General features: G+C 37.5%; 2 protein-coding genes across 3 annotated transcripts in view; one reads left to right on the top strand and one right to left on the bottom strand.

The window, feature by feature from the left end:
* LOC106092329 (mitogen-activated protein kinase kinase kinase 15) overlaps positions 1 to 21,223 on the bottom strand; it is a 61,486-nt gene that overhangs the window by 29,861 nt on the left and 10,402 nt on the right. Inside the window, exons 3-10 of one of the 2 annotated variants that reach the window (XM_013259160.2) lie at positions 13,040 to 13,200; positions 12,059 to 12,953; positions 9,254 to 9,796; positions 8,596 to 9,197; positions 8,411 to 8,536; positions 6,084 to 7,211; positions 5,576 to 5,875; positions 4,967 to 5,357 (exon numbers count right to left, since the gene is read on the bottom strand). In XM_013259160.2, the coding sequence (XP_013114614.2) occupies positions 5,339 to 5,357; positions 5,576 to 5,875; positions 6,084 to 7,211; positions 8,411 to 8,536; positions 8,596 to 9,197; positions 9,254 to 9,796; positions 12,059 to 12,953; positions 13,040 to 13,200 (3,774 nt within the window). In that variant the 3' untranslated portion in view covers positions 4,967 to 5,338. Of the gene's footprint in view, positions 1 to 4,966; positions 5,358 to 5,575; positions 5,876 to 6,083; positions 7,212 to 8,410; positions 8,537 to 8,595; positions 9,198 to 9,253; positions 9,797 to 12,058; positions 12,954 to 13,039; positions 13,201 to 21,223 lie in introns of those variants that run through there. The other variant, XM_059361978.1, reaches the window with a different exon arrangement.
* Positions 576 to 2,920, top strand: LOC106092327 (opsin Rh1). The gene is made up of 6 exons (XM_013259158.2): positions 576 to 800; positions 867 to 930; positions 1,454 to 1,944; positions 2,004 to 2,151; positions 2,214 to 2,491; positions 2,546 to 2,920. The coding sequence occupies exons 1-6, from the start codon at positions 793 to 795 to the stop codon at positions 2,670 to 2,672; spliced, it is 1,116 nt and encodes a 371-aa protein (XP_013114612.2). The 5' UTR covers positions 576 to 792; the 3' UTR covers positions 2,673 to 2,920.

Genomic DNA, 21,223 nt, shown 5'->3' with positions numbered 1-21,223 from the left:
GTTTTGTACTGTAGTTTTAGGGAAGGCCAACATATCATAAACATTTATATATTATAATAATAAAACCTACAATAAAAGTTGGAGAAGGTTGAGTACCTTTTGTGTCATTGTCCTGCAATTGTGAGAAAAATACACAAGAATATAAGTGAATACCTTTTACCGTACCTGGGTTTCCTTTAGGCGCTTAACCCTCTCGTCATTGTGAACTACTGTAGAAGCCTGCAGTATCTGACTTGGCGAAACTCTAGCCCAGTCATCCAGTTATCTCTCGTCCAGAAACTGGACCCCGACCAACAAAATGTTATGCAAATCTTAAAAGTTGCAAAACTTTTAAACGACCCCATGTAAAACTTGTATAGACCTATTTTCTTTGCTGGCTTTGACTTTTTTCACAAACAGCAATAATCCATTTGGCATTTCTATGGACTTAAACATAAGCATTAATAATACTTAAACCATTTTGAAGAAATCTAAGAAAGTAGAAAAAGATAAGCCTAATTGAATTTGTCTTTCGTGACCCTACAAAGGGTTTTGGCTTTTCCAAAAACCTATAAAACCACTGGCTGCAAGATATATTAAATGCAAGTGAGTAACGGTCATTTAACGCTGACAGGTTGCCTAGCCTAGTTCATACGACTAAATTCGGTGCAACGATTTCAGTCACTAAACCCTTAAAACAGGGAACAGGCCTCGCAAAGGATATGAGATTTTATTTGTAAATAAATTGCTAGTCTTCGCCATTTGTACAGCGTTGTTAGTTGAAGAGGTACAGTTCTTTTTTTAGTCAACAAAATGGAAGGGTAAGGGAAGAGCCATAAGAAAATATAAAAAGAATTTTGATATGTGTTATACTTTTAATCAACTAGATTTGCGCAACTCTCCATTGGACCTCACTTTTCTGCCCTGGGAAATGGCTCGGTAACAGATAAGGTAAGAAAAGACAAGGTATTCAATGAAAGGGGCTAGAAAAAATTGTGTTAAAAATTTTACATGGCTTTGGTAAACCATATAGCATGACAATGTGATCTCCAACAGGTCGAACTATATCAGGGTATATAGCAGCAAGCGAAATGGTGAAACTTTGCTCTGGGACAAGGTGTCTCTTCAAGTTTTTCCTTGTGGATCATCTATATGAAGAAAGATTCCATCATTCATTTGAATCCCCACTGGATCTTCATGGTCTAGAGTTAGGGATCCAACAGTGCAAATGAGAATCTCAGGATCAAGCAGGTCAACGGTATACAAGCTATGCTGCTTTTTAAGCCTTTGAGAAGCCCATGGCGTCCAATTGACAAACTTATGTCAAAATTTTCAACTTAACTATGATTTAGCACTTCAATTTAAATTTGTTCCCCCAACCTTAAACGCCCACCTTTCTCTCTTCTCTGGTAGTTTAACCAGAAGATACACCCTTCCACGAATATAAAATTAATTACCCTCTCCATACTTCTAGGTTACACCTGATATGGCCCATTTAGTACATCCCTATTGGAATCAATTTCCCCCCATGGATCCAATGTGGAATAAAATTCTCATGTGGTTTATGATTCTCATTGGCATCATATCATGGTGCGGCAATGGTGTGGTCATCTACATATTCTCCACAACGAAATCCCTGCGCACACCCGCCAATTTGTTGGTTATAAATTTGGCTTTATCCGATTTTGGCATAATGGTCTGCAATACCCCAATGATGGCCATTAATTTATACTATGAAACCTGGATATTGGGTCCACTGATGTGCGATATATATGCTGGTCTGGGTTCGGCATTCGGTTGCAGTTCCATATGGTCCATGTGTATGATCTCTTTGGATCGTTACAATGTAATAGTGCGAGGTATGGCAGGTCAGCCCATGACCATCAAATATGCCATCTTAAAGATACTGTTTATTTGGTGTATGGCGAGCATTTGGACATTTGCCCCGGTGCTGGGATGGAGCAGGTAAATACAGTCCTTTGGTCCAAAGAAAAATTGAAAAATAATTTCCTGCTATATATCAGATATGTGCCTGAGGGCAATTTAACATCATGCGGCATTGATTATTTGGAACGTAACTGGAATCCACGTTCCTATCTGATAGCCTATAGCATGTTTGTGTATTATACACCATTGTTCCTGATATGCTATTCCTATTGGTTTATCATTGCGGTGAGTATGGAAACTCAAATCATTGGTTTACCATAAATAAAAATTCTTCTTCATGTCTTCAGGCTGTGTCGGCTCATGAAAAAGCCATGCGTGAACAAGCCAAGAAAATGAATGTAAAATCTTTGCGTTCTTCCGAGGATGCCGAGAAATCGGCTGAAGGAAAACTAGCTAAAGTTGCCTTGGTAACCATTAGCCTATGGTTCATGGCCTGGACTCCTTATTTGATCATCAATACTTTGGGTGTATGGAAATATGAAGGTCTTACACCTTTGAATACAATTTGGGGAGCCACCTTCTGCAAAACAGCCGCTTGCTATAACCCCATAGTCTATAGTATAAGGTAAGATCAAAGTATTGATTGGTAGCCTATGATAATCTTCTTTATTTGTTAAAGCCATCCCAAGTATCGTATTGCCTTGAAAGAAAAATGCCCCTGCTGTGTCTTTGGAAAAGTTGATGATGGCAAAACCAGTGAAGGCCAGTCTCAGGGTACTGCCAGTGAAGCAGAATCGAAGGCTTAAGCTTCCTAGCATACAAAGGCTATAAACAGGGCAATATTAAATACTATGCCTTTCCAAAAAGAAATCCTGAAAAAAAAGTAATTAAAGCAAGTGTGTTGTATTTTGTTATAGGTGCTTTATTCGATATATATAATTATTTTACGACTAACAGTTTAAACGTGCAATGTCATTAAAGACGAAAAATCTCAAAAAAATTAAACATGAAATAATAAAGAATGTGCATACAAACATCTATATAATCAAACCTATCTGGACGACATTTTGTGTAGTTATTGGAGGGCGTATGCCCTACTTTATATACAACTTCTAAACTAATCGGACAAAAATTGAGGCTTTTAAGTGCTCAAAAAGTCAAATCGGTGGATCGATTTTACAGTGGTATATCTGTTTATAGTATCATATAAACGGTATACTTTTTTAAGTGACTTTTTTCCAGAGAATGCAAGCCTCAGTTTTTGTCTGATTTGGCTGAAAGTGGTCCAAAAGTACAAACAAAAGGTCGCCCAGATAAATTCTTTTTTTGTCCATAGGCAGGTTAAGTTCCAAAATGGGCTATATCTTAATATAGCCCCCATATAGACCGATCCGCCAATTTAGGGTCATAGGCCTATAAAATCCACATTTATTATCCGATTTTGCTGAAATTTGGGACAGTGGGTTGGGCCAGTCGACATCCTTCTTCAAGTTGGCCCAGATCGGCCTAGATTTGGATATAGCTGCCATATAGATCGATCGCCAGATTGGGATGTAGCTGCCATATAGATCGATCTCTTGATTTAAGGTCTTGAGCCCATAAAAGGCGCATTATTTATCCGATTTTGCTCAAATTTGGGACAGTAAGTTGTGATAAGCCATTCAATATCATTTTTCAATATGGCCCCGATTGGTCCAGATTTGGATATAGCTGCGATATAGACAGATCTCTCGATTTAAGGTCTTGAGCCCATTAAAGTCGCATTTATAGTCCGATTTTGCCATAATTTTGAACAGTGAGTTGTGTTAAGCCCTTCGGGATCATTCTTCATTTGGGCCCAGATCCGTCCAGATTTGGATATAGCTGCCATATAGACCGATCTCTCGATTTAAGGTTTTGGGCCCATAAAAAGCACATTTATCATCGGATTTTGCTGAAATTTGGCATAGTGCGTTGTGTTAGGCCAGTCGACATCCTTCTTCAATTTGGCCCCGATTGAACCATATCTAGCTATAGACCGATCTCGACATCTTTCTTCAATTTGGCTTAGGTTGGTCCAGATTTGGATATATCTGCCATATAGACCGATTTCACGATTTAAGATTTTGGGTCCATAAAAGACGCATTTAATGTTCAATGCGGCCGAAATTTGGGACAATAAGTTGTTTGTACCTTCGACATCCTTTATGAATTTGGCCCAGATCGGTTCAGATTTGGATATAGCTACCATATAGACCGAACTCTCGATTTAAGGTCTTGAGCCCATAAAAGGCACATTTATTGTCCGATTTCACCAAAATTTGGGACAGTGACTTATGGTAGGCTTTTCGACATCCGTGTCCTGTATTGTTCAGATCGATCTTTATTTGGATAAAGCTACCAAAAATACAAATTTTAAACAATGACTTATACTTATTAGACCACTAAATGTCCATTCCGAATTTGGTGCAAATCGGACCATATTTCGATATACCTGCTATGGGGGCATAAATTATTCTTTTTCATCGGGTTATGACGAAAGGTGTTTACATATTTACTCGAGGTGGTGGGCCGGTCCGAACTTAACGCCTTTTTACTTGTTTCAAATAGAAATTGTTCGAAGTATATAAATCTGGAGCCAAAAATTTTACTAAGATCTTCCGACTTGTATTTTTTTTTCTAACATTTCTACTCCATAAGTTTATGATATCTTCATCCGCTTCATGGTTCCGTCGAAACTCCGCCGTGTTTTTTTTTTTTTTTTTGCGTAAACCATCCATTGGTTGGATGGTTCTTCAAGCTAGAGCATCTTTGCCATCTCTTATAACATCACCTATCTAACTTAGTCGTTAGTTGGCTTGTGGTTCGTTCATACATTATGGGATGTTCTCAATCTTCTGCTTTCATAGTAAGTCCAAAAATTTTTATAAAATCTAAAAAGAAATAAAATAGAATAAAAAAAAAACATTTTGTCTCATTTATGATTACCTCAATTTGTGCCTCCAAAATTTACCAGCAATATTCACTTGAATCTTTCTGATTTGTTATAACTTTAAATGCAAATATATCCATCTCATTATTAATTCATTTGTCTCCAATGGGGGCATATAGTACTCTGGAATTAACAATATTAATAGCACTTTTGAAATTTTATTTGCTTCAAAAAAATTATTTCAGCTTTTAGTTTTTTTTTTCAACATTTGTTTTAACTTAACAAATTCTTAATAACTTTTTGTTTTTGCTTATCTCTGGTATAGGCACTTAACAAAGGAAGCGAACAGGACATGGAAGGGATTTTTTTTTTTGTTTTTGTTTTAAGAAATTACATATTTTCTTCGCAAAAAGAAAAAAATAAAAGAAATATTACAAATAATATATAATATATTAAATTATACAATTATAGTGTTAGTGTATGGAGGAGGAGGATGGGGATGGGGGAGTGGGGGGACAAGGTAGACTAATAATAATAATTTAACAATTAAAACAAAACAATTTATGTAGAGGTCTGATCTCTGTTGTTTTTCCACTCAACAAAGAGGGGAAGAGAGAGAGAGAGAAAGAGCGAAAGAAAGTTCATCATGGTTTTGTGTGCGTATTTGCATTAAATGTAGCAAATGAACGAGGGCGATAAATAAAAAAAAAACGAAAAAAAAAATAAAATAAAAATATAAAATTAAATGAATATGAAAATAGACGCTTAAGCGTTAGTTTTTGTTCTCTGACAACTTACTCACTACACGAAACATATTCACTGTCACAATGTTTGCTACTATTGCGTCTTAAAGAGCTGCGTATTGGTTTATGATTTAAGGCCACTGGATTATTATTAAGATTGCTCATGCTGGCGGTGGTATTGTTATTGTTTAAACTATTTAAGGCATTACTATCGCTGTAGGCATTCGTATTATTTACATAGGATGATGTTGCATTGGGCGATGTGCGTTCTCCACAAGAGTTGGTGGCATTAGATGCATAATTCTGAGAGCGAATTTGTAGAATAAGTGACCAAATGCGAACTTCAATACCCAATCTGAAAGGAAAAATAAAATGAAAACAAATTATTAAATTTAAGAATCAAAGATTAGGCCTATGATGTTAACTTAGAGCTTAATATTGTAATATAAGCCTAGAGAAAGTACAATACCAAGTCTTCCTAAATGTTTGGGAGTCACATCTTCTTTTTAGTTTAGTGTACTTTCCATTGGTTTTAATATATAACCTATCGTTTATTCGCTTACCTCAATTCCAAACGCATTAGATCAAATTTCTCCATATTATATATGAAATCTTCATAGGAAAAACCTTCATTCAGGATGATATTCTTTGAAACCTCATCGACATCGTTTCGGGTCAACCATTCCTCCAACTGTTCGTCGACCTCTTGCAAACCACCATTGTAAGAAGTAACCGAACGTCTGGCAAATTGCCTTTTATATTGACGATTGGGTTTCTTATTACCCACCGCTGTGGATCTGGGACGTCGAGTCCGTTTGCGACCCATATTAAAGTGAGCCAACTCTTTGCTAATGTTTTGTAAGGCTTTCAAACTTTGTTTCTGATGTTCCAAATGCTGATAATGGAATTTACGATTGGATTCCTTAATGTCACGCAGCAAACGCACACATTCGCTTGAAGAGAAGCTGGTGCTATCCTCATCCATGGCAGGTGTAGTACTATGCGGTGCTTGCGCAGCATCATAGACAACAATTTTCTCTTGACTATCGGTGGAAGTTTGCTGTTGATTGTGTACACTCTCATCATCAATGAGTGAGGGTTCTTTGCCCAACAAATTGGCACCCAATTCGGGATATAATATCATGACACATGCCTGCACAGCTTGTTTGACCAAGTTGTCTAGGGCAAACATCCAATGGGGCTTAATTGAATGTGAACGCAACACAGGAATGACGGCATCTTGAAACGAATACAAGGCCAAATGCAAATGATCCAAGGCAACTACATCATAATTCAATTCTTCCTTGAGACTATTTATGCATGCCTCCAAGTGTTTTTCCTTTTCGTTCATGATATACTCACGCATGCCATGTATGAGTTTTACCAATTCATTTTTACTTATTGCCACAATGTTGTTTTGCGCTGCATTGAGTTTCTCCAGCCATAAATCGCATATTTTTGACTCATCCGTCGTTAGGATATTCGAAAGAGTTGTACGACGTTGAGATTCTTTTTTGAGATGATAGAAATCGTTGGTTTCACTTGTCTCCGAACTGGCACCAGTGCGTAGTGATGGTGTGGACACTTCAATTTCAGGTGACAGTAATGTACCAGATGAGTTACGTCGCTCCATATTGAACGATTGGTGGCTGGGTAAGTTTTCGATGTCAACAGAAGTGCTGTGGAAACCTCTGGAAAGATGATGTAAAGAGAAAAAAAAATGTGGAGAAAATTAAACATGGTTTAGTTGGGAATAATGGAAATAGTTCTTTTGGCTAAAAACTTTAGAATTTTAATTCGAGGATTTACAAGCATTTTAAGTAATGATATAAGGAGATGTGGAATTTTACATCCATTTGAATTTGCGACCCCATTAAGTATATATATATATATATATATGTACATATTCTTGATCTAGTCATTCTAAATCGATCTGGCCATGCCCATTCGTCTGTCGTCACCATAGCAGCCGAACGAACAAAGATATCCCCTTCAAATTTTGCACTGATCTCTCTTATTGATCGTTGGAGCTAGCAAATGGGCCATATCGGTTCAGATTTGAATATAGCTCCCATTATCAGTGGTCCTTCGATTTGACTTATCGAGCTTCTAGAGGCCTCAATGTTCGTCCGATTTGATACCATGTGCAATCGTCCGCATATGATACGATCTTAATGCCATATTTGGGAGGTGAAATTGAGGATAGCTCGAGGTGCGAGACCATCGTAGCGCAGAGGTTAGCAAAATTCATGGAAATCGGATGATAGGCTAAACACTCTATATAGAAAGATCGGTCTTTATGGTCCAAAATGGCCCGATATGGACCCCATTTCACAGGAATGGGTAGGGCTATCCCAAAACTCACTGTGCCAAATTACATCAAAATCGTTTAAATGATTTTGTTATACTCAGGTTACTGAAATGTTTGTATGTAATTATTTTATGGGCCTTATTGGCTTTATATTACATATTTGGTTAATAAATGAAATGAAATGATGAATCTTTTATGACCTTAATACCATGACCTTAATAGATCGTGCGGCCAGTCTATATGACATCTATATCCAAATATGGTGCGTTCTGGACCAAAATGTTTTCACTTCAAAATATCTGCAAATTCATGAATACCAAAATAAATATCCAAAAAAGGTATTTAGTGGGTAAATACCCACGCAGTTGGAAGTTATCCGATAGAATCCCATCTCTACAAAAAGAGGAGATTTATAACCCTTCTTCATTTGTATGGCACTCAATTACATTTACTTTTTCATAAAGCCCAACAACAACAAAATTCTATTGGTAGACCCCCGTTTTCTGTGTTATTTCCTATTTCAAGACTCTTTCAACTCCTAATCTCAAAAAATCCCAACCAATTCCCCTATCAACTTACTCTATTTCCGGTGTTGTGGGTGTATTGCCTGCACGCGGCTTGCTAAACAAGCGATCGGCTGGCACTGATATACTGCGACTAAAATCGGAAGATGAAGGTGGCCCAAGTCTCAACTTGCGATGTTTACTGAAAAAAAAACAATAGCAAAATAATTTGATTTATGACCCCTAATTCTAAGTACTCACTCTGTTAGAAAAGGATCCTCCAATAACTGCGCCGCTGTGGGTCTTTCCGTTTCTTGTATGGCAAAACAGCGCAAAATGAAATTTTTGGCATTCGGTGATAACTCATCGGGTATGGTGGGATGTTTCTTATAATAGCCCACCTTAAACATGGCGGCCTGTGCTGAACCCAACTCAATAAATGGCCTTTTACCAGTGGCCATTTCAACATTTGTACAACCAAATGACCATATGTCAGCTGCTGGTCCATAGCCACGAAAACCCAAATCAATAACCTCTGGTGCCATGTATTGCAAAGTGCCAGTAAATGTGGAGACCATGGGATTAATGCCGGCCAAACGCTTGGAGGTACCAAAATCCGAAATTTTAACCACACCACTATAGGTGTTCACCAAAACATTGTCACCCTTAATGTCACGGTGAACAATTTTCTGTTCATGCAAGTATTTGAGACCTTCCAAAATTTGTTTTGAATAAAAGGCCATGGTAGATTCATTGTCCTTAAGGGGTCCCCATTTCTTTTCCAGCAAATCGGAAAGGGAGCCACCAGGTACTTGTTCCATGAAAATTTTAAAATAGCCATCTTCAGACAAGGAGCCAAGATACTACAAGAAAAACTTTATAAAAACAAAACTTTTTCCATTTCTTCCAGTATACATACCCTCACTATATTACGATGCCTTAGCTGCGAATGCAGTTTGATTTCTTCATGTAAAGGCTGTACATCTTGCGAGTTCTTTTCCGGCACTTCTTTGATGGCTATTCTCACTTGTGTGTGTTTGTCTCGGGCAGCATATACCGTACCATAGGTACCTTTGCCCAAGACAATCTTACGATTCTGATCATCATAATCGTATTCATATTCAATCTGCTGTGGTTCCTCCTCATTGAGATTAACAAACACATCTTGATCGGAAGCCATTTCCAAAATCAACTCGTAGAAACGTTGACGACATTCCGGGGAAGGAAAATAGATTTGAAAATCATCCGAGTTGTGATGGACATAGAGATAAGCACAACGATCATCACGTTTGTACAAACTGACGGATTTAATTTGGGAGGCAGTAAAGACAAAGTCATGAACTTTTTTGCATTCCTGCTTGGCATGGGCCAGACAAATATTGATGATTTGTATGGACTTTTCTTCGGCATCCATGTTGATGTTGACATAGCTGGGCATATAGATTTTTTGGGGTTCCAAAATCTAAAAGGAAATGAAAAATTAGATAAAAAATTAAATAATTGCAATATCTTTTTCTCTTTTTTTCCAATTCCATTTTTCTCAGTGTCTCATTTTCTCAGCTTGGTCTATCTCTCTATTCTCCTTCACCATCTTTCTGTCCCTCAATTGTCTGTTCTTCTCTTTCCGTAGTTCTTAAGATTTCTCCTTTTCTCTGTTTCTTTTCTTGGAAAGGTTAAAAACTCTTCACTATACAAGAACTTATCACAATATCCACAATAATTTTTTGTAAGAACTTTTTTCTATAACATTTTTCTCTTCACAGGCAAATACATCTCAGTTTTCTACACCAATCACTATTGCATAGGGGTACATTAAAAGTTTTAGTCGATTAAGCTATATCCGCCCCATTTGTTAAAAAATTTCTTTCAAATATTTAAAAAAAAAATTTTTTCAATCAAAAAGTGATTTTTACGAACTTTTCTAGATTTTTGATTATCTTTTTTATTTTCTGTGTTTGTCTGCCACTCTACCATCTTTCTCAATATACTTACAAACTATCTTTTTTTCTCGCTATTTTATTCATTTACCCTTAACGTTCCCCATTCTTTCTATATGAACCAATGTCATCTTTCTCAATTTCTCCTTTTCCCCCTTGCCTCTGCATCTCCAATTTTTCGCAGTGCTTTTCATCCCCTTTCTTATTACTTTTCGTTATCTTTTTATTTTCTGTTCTTGTCTGCCACTCTACTATTTTTCTCAATATACTTACAAACTTTCTTTTTTCCCTCGCTTTTTTTATTCCTATCTTTCTATATCATCCACTGTCTACTCCCTTAATTACTCTCCTTTTCTCTTTTTCCTCTTTCCTCTGTATCTCCAATTTTCCCCTTTCCTCTGTATCTCCATTTCTTATAACTCTCTCTTCTCTTCTCACTTTTTCCCCACAATCTTTCCTTGTTTCTCCCCCCACTCCATTCTTCTCTTACTCTAGCATTTGCTTTATCTTCATTTTCTCACTCTATTTCTCTAACATTCATTATCACTTCTTGAAGTCTCTCAGGCTATATCTTCTTTTATAAATAGAAATGCAACATCCTTCTTTAATTTGAGTTTTTTTGCCTCAAAATTTTTCTCACTCAATTTTTTCCTTTTCGATGGTTATTTGTCTATATCTCTCCCATCTTTCCCTGTCCCTCCCCGCTTTTATTAATCCTTCTCTTCATATAGTTTCTTATCTCTTTCTGTCATTCTTTCGCAAACTTCTTTTCATTTTCTCTGTCCCTATCTCTTTCACTTATCTTTCCTTCTGTCTTTCTTGGTCTCCAACATTCTCCTATGTCACTTCCACTGCATAGTCTCTCACCGTACCTTTGCTCCTTTTCTCTTCTTTGCGTTGTCTCTTCACCTGACATATCATTCTTTCCTTCCTCTCGTTATATTTCTCTATTTCTATATTTATTTCTCTCTATTATATTCTCTCATTCTTTTTTTTCTCTCATTCATTTTTTCTCTATTGTTCCCTCTTCATATTTTTTATCATCATATTTTGTCTTCTCTCCATTAATGCTCTACATATCTCGTTTCGTCTTCACCATATTTCCTACCTTCATTATTTTGTTATCTTCTCTCTACTATCTCTTTCTCTTGCCTTTCTTTGCCTCCAGCATTCAGCTCCTTTTCTCTTCTCTTCTCTTCTCTTCTCTTCTCTTCTCTTCTCTTCTCTTCTCTTCTCTTCTCTTCTCTTCTCTTCTCTTCTCTTCTCTTCTCTTCTCTTCTCTTCTCTTCTCTTCTCTTCTCTTCTCTTCTCTTCTCTTCTCTTCTCTTCTCTTCTCTTCTCTTCTCTTCTCTTCTCTTCTCTTCTCTTCTCTTCTCTTCTCTTCTCTTCTCTTCTCTTCTCTTCTCTTCTCTTCTCTTCTCTTCTCTTCTCTTCTCTTCTCCTCTCCTCACGTGTTTCCTTTCCTCATCTCTTCTCACGGGTCTCCTTTCCTCCTCATAACACCTCCCCTCATCTTTCTCGCTAACCCTCTCATATACCCCTCTGTCTTTACATATACCTTTATAGGCCACAAACTTTATTTTCTGTTTACTCAACACTATCCATCACTTCCCCTATTTCCCCTTACATCCCCTTCTTTTAATTTATCTTGTTTTTCCTCTAACTATTATCCTCTTTATCTATATCCTCCTTGATTTCTGCATTCTTTATCCTTCTCCCCTCTCCTCACTCTTCTTCTCTTCTCTTCCTCTCGCACCCCCTCTCACTCTCTTTCCCTCTCTACTTACCAGTATTGGAAACCGTATATTGCTTATTTTCGTACTATCGGTGGCATCCAAAAAGAAATCCATCCAGAATTGAAATATCTGCTCCTCAATGTTAGGCTGATGATCATCGCCCTTCTTGCGAAAACGGTGTATCAAACTTATATTGCCTATGGTCGATTTTAAATACCAACCCGGTGGTTTCAATTTGAACATACACTCAGCTGCCTTTATGGCCTTGGCATAGTCTTCGGCGAGTACGGATATCTCAAAAAATGTGGCCACATCCCAATACTCGGTAAGCGACGAAAGACTACCCTTTTTCCCAATCAAATTGTTCAAGGTCATGCCTATGTGCTGTAACTCTTCGGTATTGGAAAATTCTTTGCCATCGATTACTAAAAGAGTGGCCAAATTAATGCCGGCATATTCATTGGGTTGCACTTCAAAACTTTGGCGATACCATTTAATGGCATTTTTCAAACTGACCGTATCACTGTAGTCCGACTCCACAAATATGTCTTTGTAAATGCGTCCGCATAGGCACAACATATCGGGAAACTCATTTTCCTTTTTCTCCAAAGCTTTAAGCGAAGACTCCAAAGCCTTTTCGCGATCCCCCTTTTTGTTGCGACGATTCAGGGCAAAGGCATAGAGAAAGCTCATATTTCCAGTCTCTACATATTTACGGGTATTGGGTATATTTTTTAAATCATTCACCAGGCACACCATAGCATCGTAGTCTTGCACATCACGCAAGGAACACATAAAACTGTGCACCACCTCACCCGATAGCACATGACCATCGTCCAGGCGCTTGCGCATTTCATGGAGAATACTTTGTAATTTTTTGGTATTGGTGGCATATATTTCACGGGCTTGCCTTAAGTCGGTGAGGAACTTTTCACGCATGTGGGCTCTGTGAAGGATGTACAGAGAATTTTTTATTGGTTTGGGAAGACTATTATAAAAAGGACGTAATTATTAATTATAGATTGTACTTACTTGGATTGTATTTCAACATCTTGCAGCAACCGTTTAAGCCTCACTTGCAGCGTTGGTATTTTTGTATCAGCCGGTAGCTCTTTGTTGAAATTGGTTAAGTTACAAACCCCATATTCCGTATTGAGTTTGTATGACAGAAATGTGTAGTTGGGAAATGAAAGCTGAAATTGAAAATTAATGAAGGTGAAATTATTTGTATGGCTAAATTGGATTTTCCTTAAAAATGCTGAAATATGTCTTTAAAGATTAATGCCAGTTTTCATGACCTGTCAACAAGTTCGCTGAGAAATGTTTTGGTGGTGAGGTGACCTTCTTGGTTCGAATGCTTTGATTTTTACTTTACTCTCTCATTTAAGTCCCATAATGTGTCGTTCGGTCAACATGTCCGCTCATTAAAGATTTTGGAGGGGTATGAGTAGAGACGGAGCGAGAGGAAGATAGAAACGGAATTGCCAAACTGGAGGGAGATAAAGAAATGACGAAAGAGCGAAGATTTTTATCTTATGTAATGAAAGAGTAATCATCGAACATGAGAGCGAGCGAGGGGAGAAATAAGAAATTGCATGGTGAAGAGAGAAAACGGTAAGAAGAGATATCAAAAGGGAGAAAAGGCAAGAAAAACAACGAGCGTAAAAGAAAGAATGAAACTAGACAGAGGAGAAAAAAAGGGGCGGAGGGTAAAAATAGTTGGAGAGAGAGCTGGTAAAGATTTATGGAGTGAAAAATTGGTAGGTTGAGTTACATTAGTAGAGAGAGCTAAGAAAGTAGTGATAGGAACGTAGGAGATGGAAAGCGAAGGATAGTACACAAAGAAGAAATTTGGAGGCATATAAAGGTATATATAAAGAGAGGAGTGGCGAGAAGGAAAACTAAAGCAGAAAAACGAAGAGGATAGTTAGAAAGAGGAAAAATAATAAGATGCAACAAGAGAAAGGAAACCAGTAAAGGCATGAGAAATACTGTAAGGGGGGAGGGAGAGAGGAACATGAGATGTGTGAGAAGAGGAGAGGAGAAGGAGACGGAGACGGAGAAGGAGACGGAGACGGAGAAGGAGAAGGAGAAGGAGAAGGAGAAGGAGAAGGAGAAGGAGAAGGAAAAGGAGAAGGAGAAGGAGAAGGAGAAGGAGAAGGAGAAGGAGAAGGAGAAGGAGAAGAAGAAGGAGAAGGAGAAGTAGAAGGAGAAGTAGAAGGAGAAGGAGAAGGAGAAGGAGAAGGAGAAGAAGAAGAAGAAGGAGAAGGAGATGGAGAAGGAGAAGGAGAAGGAGAAGGAGAAGGAGAAGGAGAAGGAGAAGGAGGAGAAAGAGAAGGAGAAGGAGGAGAAGGAGAAGGAGAAGGAGAAGGAGAAGGAGAAGGAGAAGGAGAAGGAGAAGGAGAAGGAGAAGGAGAAGGAGGAGAAGGAGAAGGAGGAGAAGGAGAAGGAGGAGAAGGAGAAGGAGAAGGAGAAGGAGAAGGAGAAGGAGAAGGAGAAGGAGAAGGAGAAGGAGAAGGAGAAGAAGGAGAAGGAGAAGAAGGAGAAGAAGGAGAAGGAGAAGGGAGAGAGAAAATAGAAAGGGTAGGAGATTTGTAGATAGAATGATAGAGCAGAAAAAAAGAATGAGGGAAAAAGAACATGAAAAAATAGAAAATGAAATTTAAAGAAGTTGACGAAAGAAGGAGAGGAGGGAGACATACGGAAGGAGAAGAGGAGCATTAATAAAGAAAAAGGGAGAAACAAACATCTAGCAAGAGAGGAGGGAATTGTACGTAAGATTATGAAAGAGTGCAGAAAATAAAAAAATTTTTAAATTTTGTAGCTAATAATTAATTTTTATACAAAAAGATTTAGCGAAATATAACTTTAGCAAATGTGAACTATAATTGAATTAATTTTTGTTTTTTTATTCAAAAAAGTTTTAGGGAAATATGGTTTTAGTAAAGTATCTTCATAACTGTTCCTACAAAATTAAAAAGGAAAAAATTTTAAAAAAAAATAAAAAAAAAACAATTTAAAAAAATCTTTCAAAAAAACAATTTCTTAAAAAAAATGTGTGTTTTCGAATATTTTTTTTTAAATTTTTAAAAATTTAAAAAAAAATCAAAAAAAACAATAAAAAAATCTTTAAAAAACACAATTTCTTAAAAAAAAACACCAAAAAAAAATTTTTTTTGTTGTTTTTTTTTTTTTGAAAAAAAAAAAATAAATTTTTGTTCCAGCTTTTTTTTAAAAAATTCGATTTTTATAAATTTTGTCAACATTTATTTGTTTACTACCTTGCAAATTAAAATTTTATAATTTTTTTAAGAAAATTGAAAATTTAATTCAAATTTTATGAAAATGAAGTTTACTTTCTCTCCGAACTTTTTAAAAATTGTATCCAAATTTAATACCTATTAATTAGTTCATTTTTAAACTTTTTTACTTTTTTCCTGTGTATTAATTCTCCAGCATCATCATCCCCCACTCAAAGCCATAAAAATTGTGAACTGTAACTACCAGCAGCAATCGAAACAACCAACAAATCGAATTGTTAAATTAAAATCCTCATGGAGAAAAAAAAGAAAAAATACAAACGATATTTTATTACTCACATTACCTGATCTCTGATCTGTTTGGTGATTTGCAAGCTACAGCAGATGGTGGTGCTGATGGCGATGCCCCCACAAACAACCTTTTTCTGTTTACATGCCATTCAAGCGTTTCAAAGCTCGAGTAAACAAAAAAAACAACAAAATAAGAAATAAAACGGACGCCGCCGGGATGATGGAAAAGAAATTGGAATGATTTAATAACACAACAGCTAAACTTAATGGCCCTCAATGTAAACAAAACCAAATACATGGAGCAAAACAAAAAACCGCAACAAAATACAAAACACAAAAAAAAAACAAAAACAAAAATAAATAAACCATTGGAAATGGGGAAATAACCAAAACAGAAAAAATTAAACGAAAAAAAAAACAAAACAAATAAACAAAACCCGTTTTAGGAGCCCCAAAACACATCGTGAGCAAGACGAGAATGAAATGAAGACTTACAGATAGACAAACCATAGGGTGGAAACTTGGGATAGCGTCTAGAAAGGGAAGCAACAGCAACAACATGGTGTGTAAATATAGAAATGTAACAACAGCTTACAAACTAACAAATGCAACCAACCCACATTAAAGACTTTCAAGCAAACAATCAACCAGCCAGTCAGCCGGTGAATGGACTTAATGAATTATCAAACAGTGGCCACACTATCTACATAACAACAAAGTGTTATATACTCTGCTCCACAAAAACAAATAACATCATCTACAGCAGGTCAACTTGAAAGTAGCAGTTGCAAAAATGAATGGCCAAAAAGGTGTGGGAGTCGAAATAAACGGGGCCAAGCGTAGAGTAACTTGGTTACCTGTCTCCAGCACAACCACCGCAAAGAACCGGTTAATGATTTAACCCGCACAACACACTTTAAGAAATGGAAATAAAACTCGTGTTACGAAGATTAAGTAATTTTTTTGGATTATTATGAAAAGTGAGCAACATGCAAAACGATTAACTGGCGCCATTTAAAAAATTTTGGGATTTTTTATTGGTGGTACTCAAAAAATTTTAATATGTTGAACATTTTAAGCTTCACAGTTGAAAAATGTTCTGCGAAACTAAAAATAAACCATCACCCCTTAATAATAGAGAGAAATATAGCCTAGGCAGTAAATTCTTTTGAACCTTACAAGTGCAAGGGACTGAATGCCATATACCTGCTACATAAATTATAAAGGGCAGGAACGTATGCCATGCTTTTCATTGACATGATCTTTAGGAACTGTGTTTTGCTGCATTAAATGTCGGCAATATAGTGGGAGTTTAGAGCGGTTGGGGCTAGGTTTTCCGATTTCGGGATAAAAAATGAGCCACTTCCTGATCAGGACTGCAGGCCAATTTGTTTCCCATTTTTGGTCTTAGACTCATGAGAGAGCCACCGTAGCGCAGAGATTAGTATGTCCGCCTATGACGCTGAACGACTGACTGGGTTCGAATCCCGGCAAAAACAATTTTCAGCGATAGTTATCCCCTCTTAATGTTGGCGACATTGCCATTTGCCTCTGCCATGTAAAAACTTCTCCCCAAAGAGGTGTCGTACTGCAGGACGCCGTTCAGATTTGGCTATAAAAAAAGACCCTTATCATTGGGCTTATAATTGAATCGGAAAGCACTCATTGATATGTGAGAAGTTTGCCCCTGTTCCTTAATGGCATTTTCATGCATTTTTGCCCTGAAGAGACTGGGCAAAAATTTTGGTTTTGAATCAATCATTTCAAACCTTCACTGATAACCAGCTATCAGCATGCTTACTCTAAGGATGGGTCGGTTGACAGCGAGCTTCATGTCGTGGTTGGCTACAAAGATTGATATTTGAAAATAAGCGACTATTGGCGCTTTTTGGACACAAATGCGAATAGCATGAGTTTGGAGTTCATATACGAGACTCTGGTGGACATGAGGATCCCATCTCTGCAGGTGAATTGGGTTGGTGCAATGCTGAAGAATAGGATTAACAAAGCATCGCACAATGTTAGGTTTTTTCCCGTATTTTTTCAGTAAAAATCTGCAGGAGTGTAATAAAGAGTGATTTTTTAGATCTATTGGAAAGTTAAAAACAAAAACACGAAAGATTCAGAAAAATGGATGAAATCTTTATTTGAATTGATAGTAGGGTCCATATAATTTAATTTTTGCAGAATATTTCATGTAAATGTTGACAGTGACTGCGCTTCAAATGATTCATCCGCTTAGTCCAATTTTGGCATTCTCTTTCCATTTCAAGAATAAATACTTCAATGTTGTCTTCCAATGCATAAATTGAAGCTGTATAGACATGAGCTTTAACGTAGCCCCACAAAAAAAAAGTCTGAAGGCGTTAAATTGCATGATCTAGGCAGCCAATTGACCGGTCCCGAACGTGAAATAAAATTTTCACCAGACTCGCCTCTCGGCAAGTGCATTATTATGAGTGCTGTGTGGCATGTGGTACCATCATATAGAAACCACATATCATGCAAGTCAAGCTCATGCATTTTGGAAAAAAAAATGTGGATATCATCTCACGGTAGCGCGCACCATTCAGCTATGTTACGATTCGCTTCATCTTTGACGAAGCATGGTCCAATGATACCACTTCCCCATAAACTGCACCTAACTTTGACTATTTCTAAATGCATTGGTAGCTCCTGTAAGCTTCTGGTTGTTCTTCACTCCAAAATCGACAATTTTGCTTATTTACACACCCATTGAGCCAAAAATGAGCTTCGTCGCTAATAAAATTCAATAATTTGCAAGCGTGGTTCGTTTGTAAGACGATTCATGGTTAAATTATAGACCAAACTGATGGTGTTTGACAGTGAAACAAAACACGAAACGTGCGTGAGCTGTTTAAACCAGTGTTGCCAAAAACATAATAGCTTAAAAATCATCTTCTAAAAGCCTTTCCTCTCTTTAGCTATTTATTTGAATTAAACAGCTGGTTTCCATAAAACAGCAGTTCGATGCTGCAAATTTCTGCTAAAGAAAAAAACATTTTGTAGAAAATTTCAAACTCTCAAAATTTGGCTTGCTCTCTCCCACTCTCCCGCTCTCTGCTCCTGGCAAATAAAGTACGCGAACGACTTCCAGTAGTGCACGAAAACACTTATTGATCTGACGGTATTGAAGTCAAATTTTAAAATCGATAACTGTTTTACATTATATCGATAACCGATACTCCACAGCACAGAGCAATAGTTTTGCTTTTGATATTCGCACATCTGTTAGCTGTCAAATATAAAATAAATTGCAGCAAGTGCATTGAAAGAATTTGGTGCCAAATTACTCGGTGCGTGGTTTTTGGTAATATTAAATCATTTGATTATAATTTTATAAACTATGGTTCTTATTTAACGTAAAACAAGTAAGAGGGTGCTTAGTTCTGCCGGATCTTGGGAGCCCACCACCATTAATTCTGCTAAAAGTTTACACAAAGGATTTGGCAATCCCATGGCAGCGGGTTGTACGTACCAGATTGACCCGATGAAGTCCTTCATCGGTAAGGGCTGTCGCCTCAGTATACAACACACTGCTACAACAAAAACAACAAAGGAAAGGAAGCACGCTTGTTAGAAGTCGTAACAGAACACTACGTGCAAAATGTCAGCTCAATCGGATAACAACTGCGGCTTTTAGGGGCTCAAGATGTCAAATCGGGAGAACGGGTAATATGGAGCTATATCAGGTTATAGACCGATTCATACCATATTTGGAACACTATGTGCAAAATTTCAGCTCAATCGGTTAATAATTGCAGCTTCTAGGATTTCAAAAAGTCAAATCGAAGGATCACTTTATATGGGAGCTATATCCAAATCTGAACCGGTATGACTCATTTGCAATCCCCAACGACCTGCATCAATAAGAAGTATATTTGCCAAATTTTGTGCAGCTGGCTCCACGCGTTTGACCGCTTTCGTGATTTCCACAGACAGACGAAAATGTCTAAGTCAACTTGGAATGTCAAGACGATTAAGAACATATATATACTTTATAGAGATGCAGATCAATATTTCGAGGTGTTACAAACGGAATGATTAGATTAGTATACCCCCCATCCTACTGTGGTAGAATCTAGTTTAGTAGAAATACGTTGCAGAAGTTAACATTGGTGATAGCAGATTTAGAGTGTTATATACTATAGTTTGGTGGAGTGCATCTCTTGGGGTTCGCTCGGATTCGATCTGCCCGTTCTTGTCCGTTTATTGGTTAATTAATTTATTTGGCATAATTAATGTTTCACCGATTTGGACCATACATAGCAGGGTTGTTGGAAGTCCTAACAAAGTATCATGTGCAAATTGTCAGCTAAATCGGATAACAATTGCAACTTTTAAAGGCAAAAGAACACAAATCGGGGATCGATTGGATCATTTTTAGCACGGATTTTGGAAGTCATAACGGAAGGCTTCATGAAAAATTTCAGGGAAATCGGCAAAGCGCCACTAGATTGCGCATTGCGTGGTTATCAATGGGTTCCTCGTTTTTTTTTAGAAAGACTTAGGAAGACAATCTCTTACGCGAAAGATACCATCATTATCCCTAAAAAGAATGGGCTTGTACTATTCACAAGAAAGCGGAAGCTTGGTGTATTCAGGGTTGTGTCCTTTATGCAGAAGAGCTGCCGCTCTTACTAGAGGCCATATATCCGCAGCGCACAAGTTAATTTTGAAGTAACTTCAACAGCAGGAAAAATAATATTTACAGCGCCATCTATATAGTAGCAGTGGACATGCTGACAACAGATCCATGCATAAAACAGGGATGGCAACTTTAAAATGCCAAAAAATTTGGCACAGATACTTCTTGATAGCGAATTCTCAGCTGCTGTTGTTGCTGATGTTGTTGTTGTAGCAGTGTGTTGGGATGGGATTGCATGATCACTTTTGCATGATAATCATCATCAGAAATCTTTAGGTGTGAGGACTTCAAAGGTCGTACATTGGTAGGTTGTATATTATGTTGGTTGTGCGAATGTGAAAATCTTCCTTAGACTAAAGAAGTAGGGATGATGTAGTTCCTAGGCTTGTGACACCCTTCCGATCTGTTGATGCTGGGGATAGGCCGTGGCGATAGGGTATGTGTAGAGCGGGTGAGAACTGGTTTACCCGGAGATGGAGCTTATTTCGGGGATACTGGGAAAGTTGCCTAGAAGGACAAAGGCCAATGAGCTTGACGCCAGAAAGTTTGAGCTTGTACTATTAATCAGGAGGAGGACCCCACTGGGACCTGGTACCTGTGGGGAATTTCCTCGTTGACGGGTTGGAAAGGGGGGTTTCCGAGGAGGGAGATCTAGAATTGAGCTACCCCTCTTTTCCCCAAAAAATCTGGATGGGTTCGAGTTGGAGTGGATACCGGTGTAGAAATCCCACGTATGTCGTAATGGTACTGTCGAACAAATAGCACTGAAGGCTCCGACCATGGGCCATGCATGGTAAGGTGACTAGTTAGGCGACGAAATTAACTTCTTCGAAACAAAATGGTTGAAATTTTGCATATTTTGTTCTGGTATGACTTCCAGCAACTGTGCTGCCATATTTAGCACTAAATCGGTATATAACCTGATATAGCTGCCATATAAAACGATCTCCCAATTTGACTTTTTCTGGAGGGCGCAATTATTACTCGATTTGCCTG

Source organism: Stomoxys calcitrans, chromosome 2, assembly GCF_963082655.1.
Source record: "Stomoxys calcitrans chromosome 2, idStoCalc2.1, whole genome shotgun sequence".
Lineage (NCBI taxonomy): Eukaryota > Metazoa > Arthropoda > Insecta > Diptera > Muscidae > Stomoxys > Stomoxys calcitrans.
The sequence above is the reverse complement of the archived record's forward strand: the minus strand, read 5'-3'. Positions and strand labels throughout refer to the sequence as shown.

Bases quoted from the DNA above. Each gene is read 5' to 3' on its own strand.
- LOC106092327 (XM_013259158.2), top strand. The intron at 931-1,453 runs GTAAGAAAAGAC...CCATACTTCTAG, and splicing joins ATGGCTCGGTAACAGATAAG to GTTACACCTGATATGGCCCA. The intron at 2,152-2,213 runs GTGAGTATGGAA...TCATGTCTTCAG, and splicing joins CCTATTGGTTTATCATTGCG to GCTGTGTCGGCTCATGAAAA.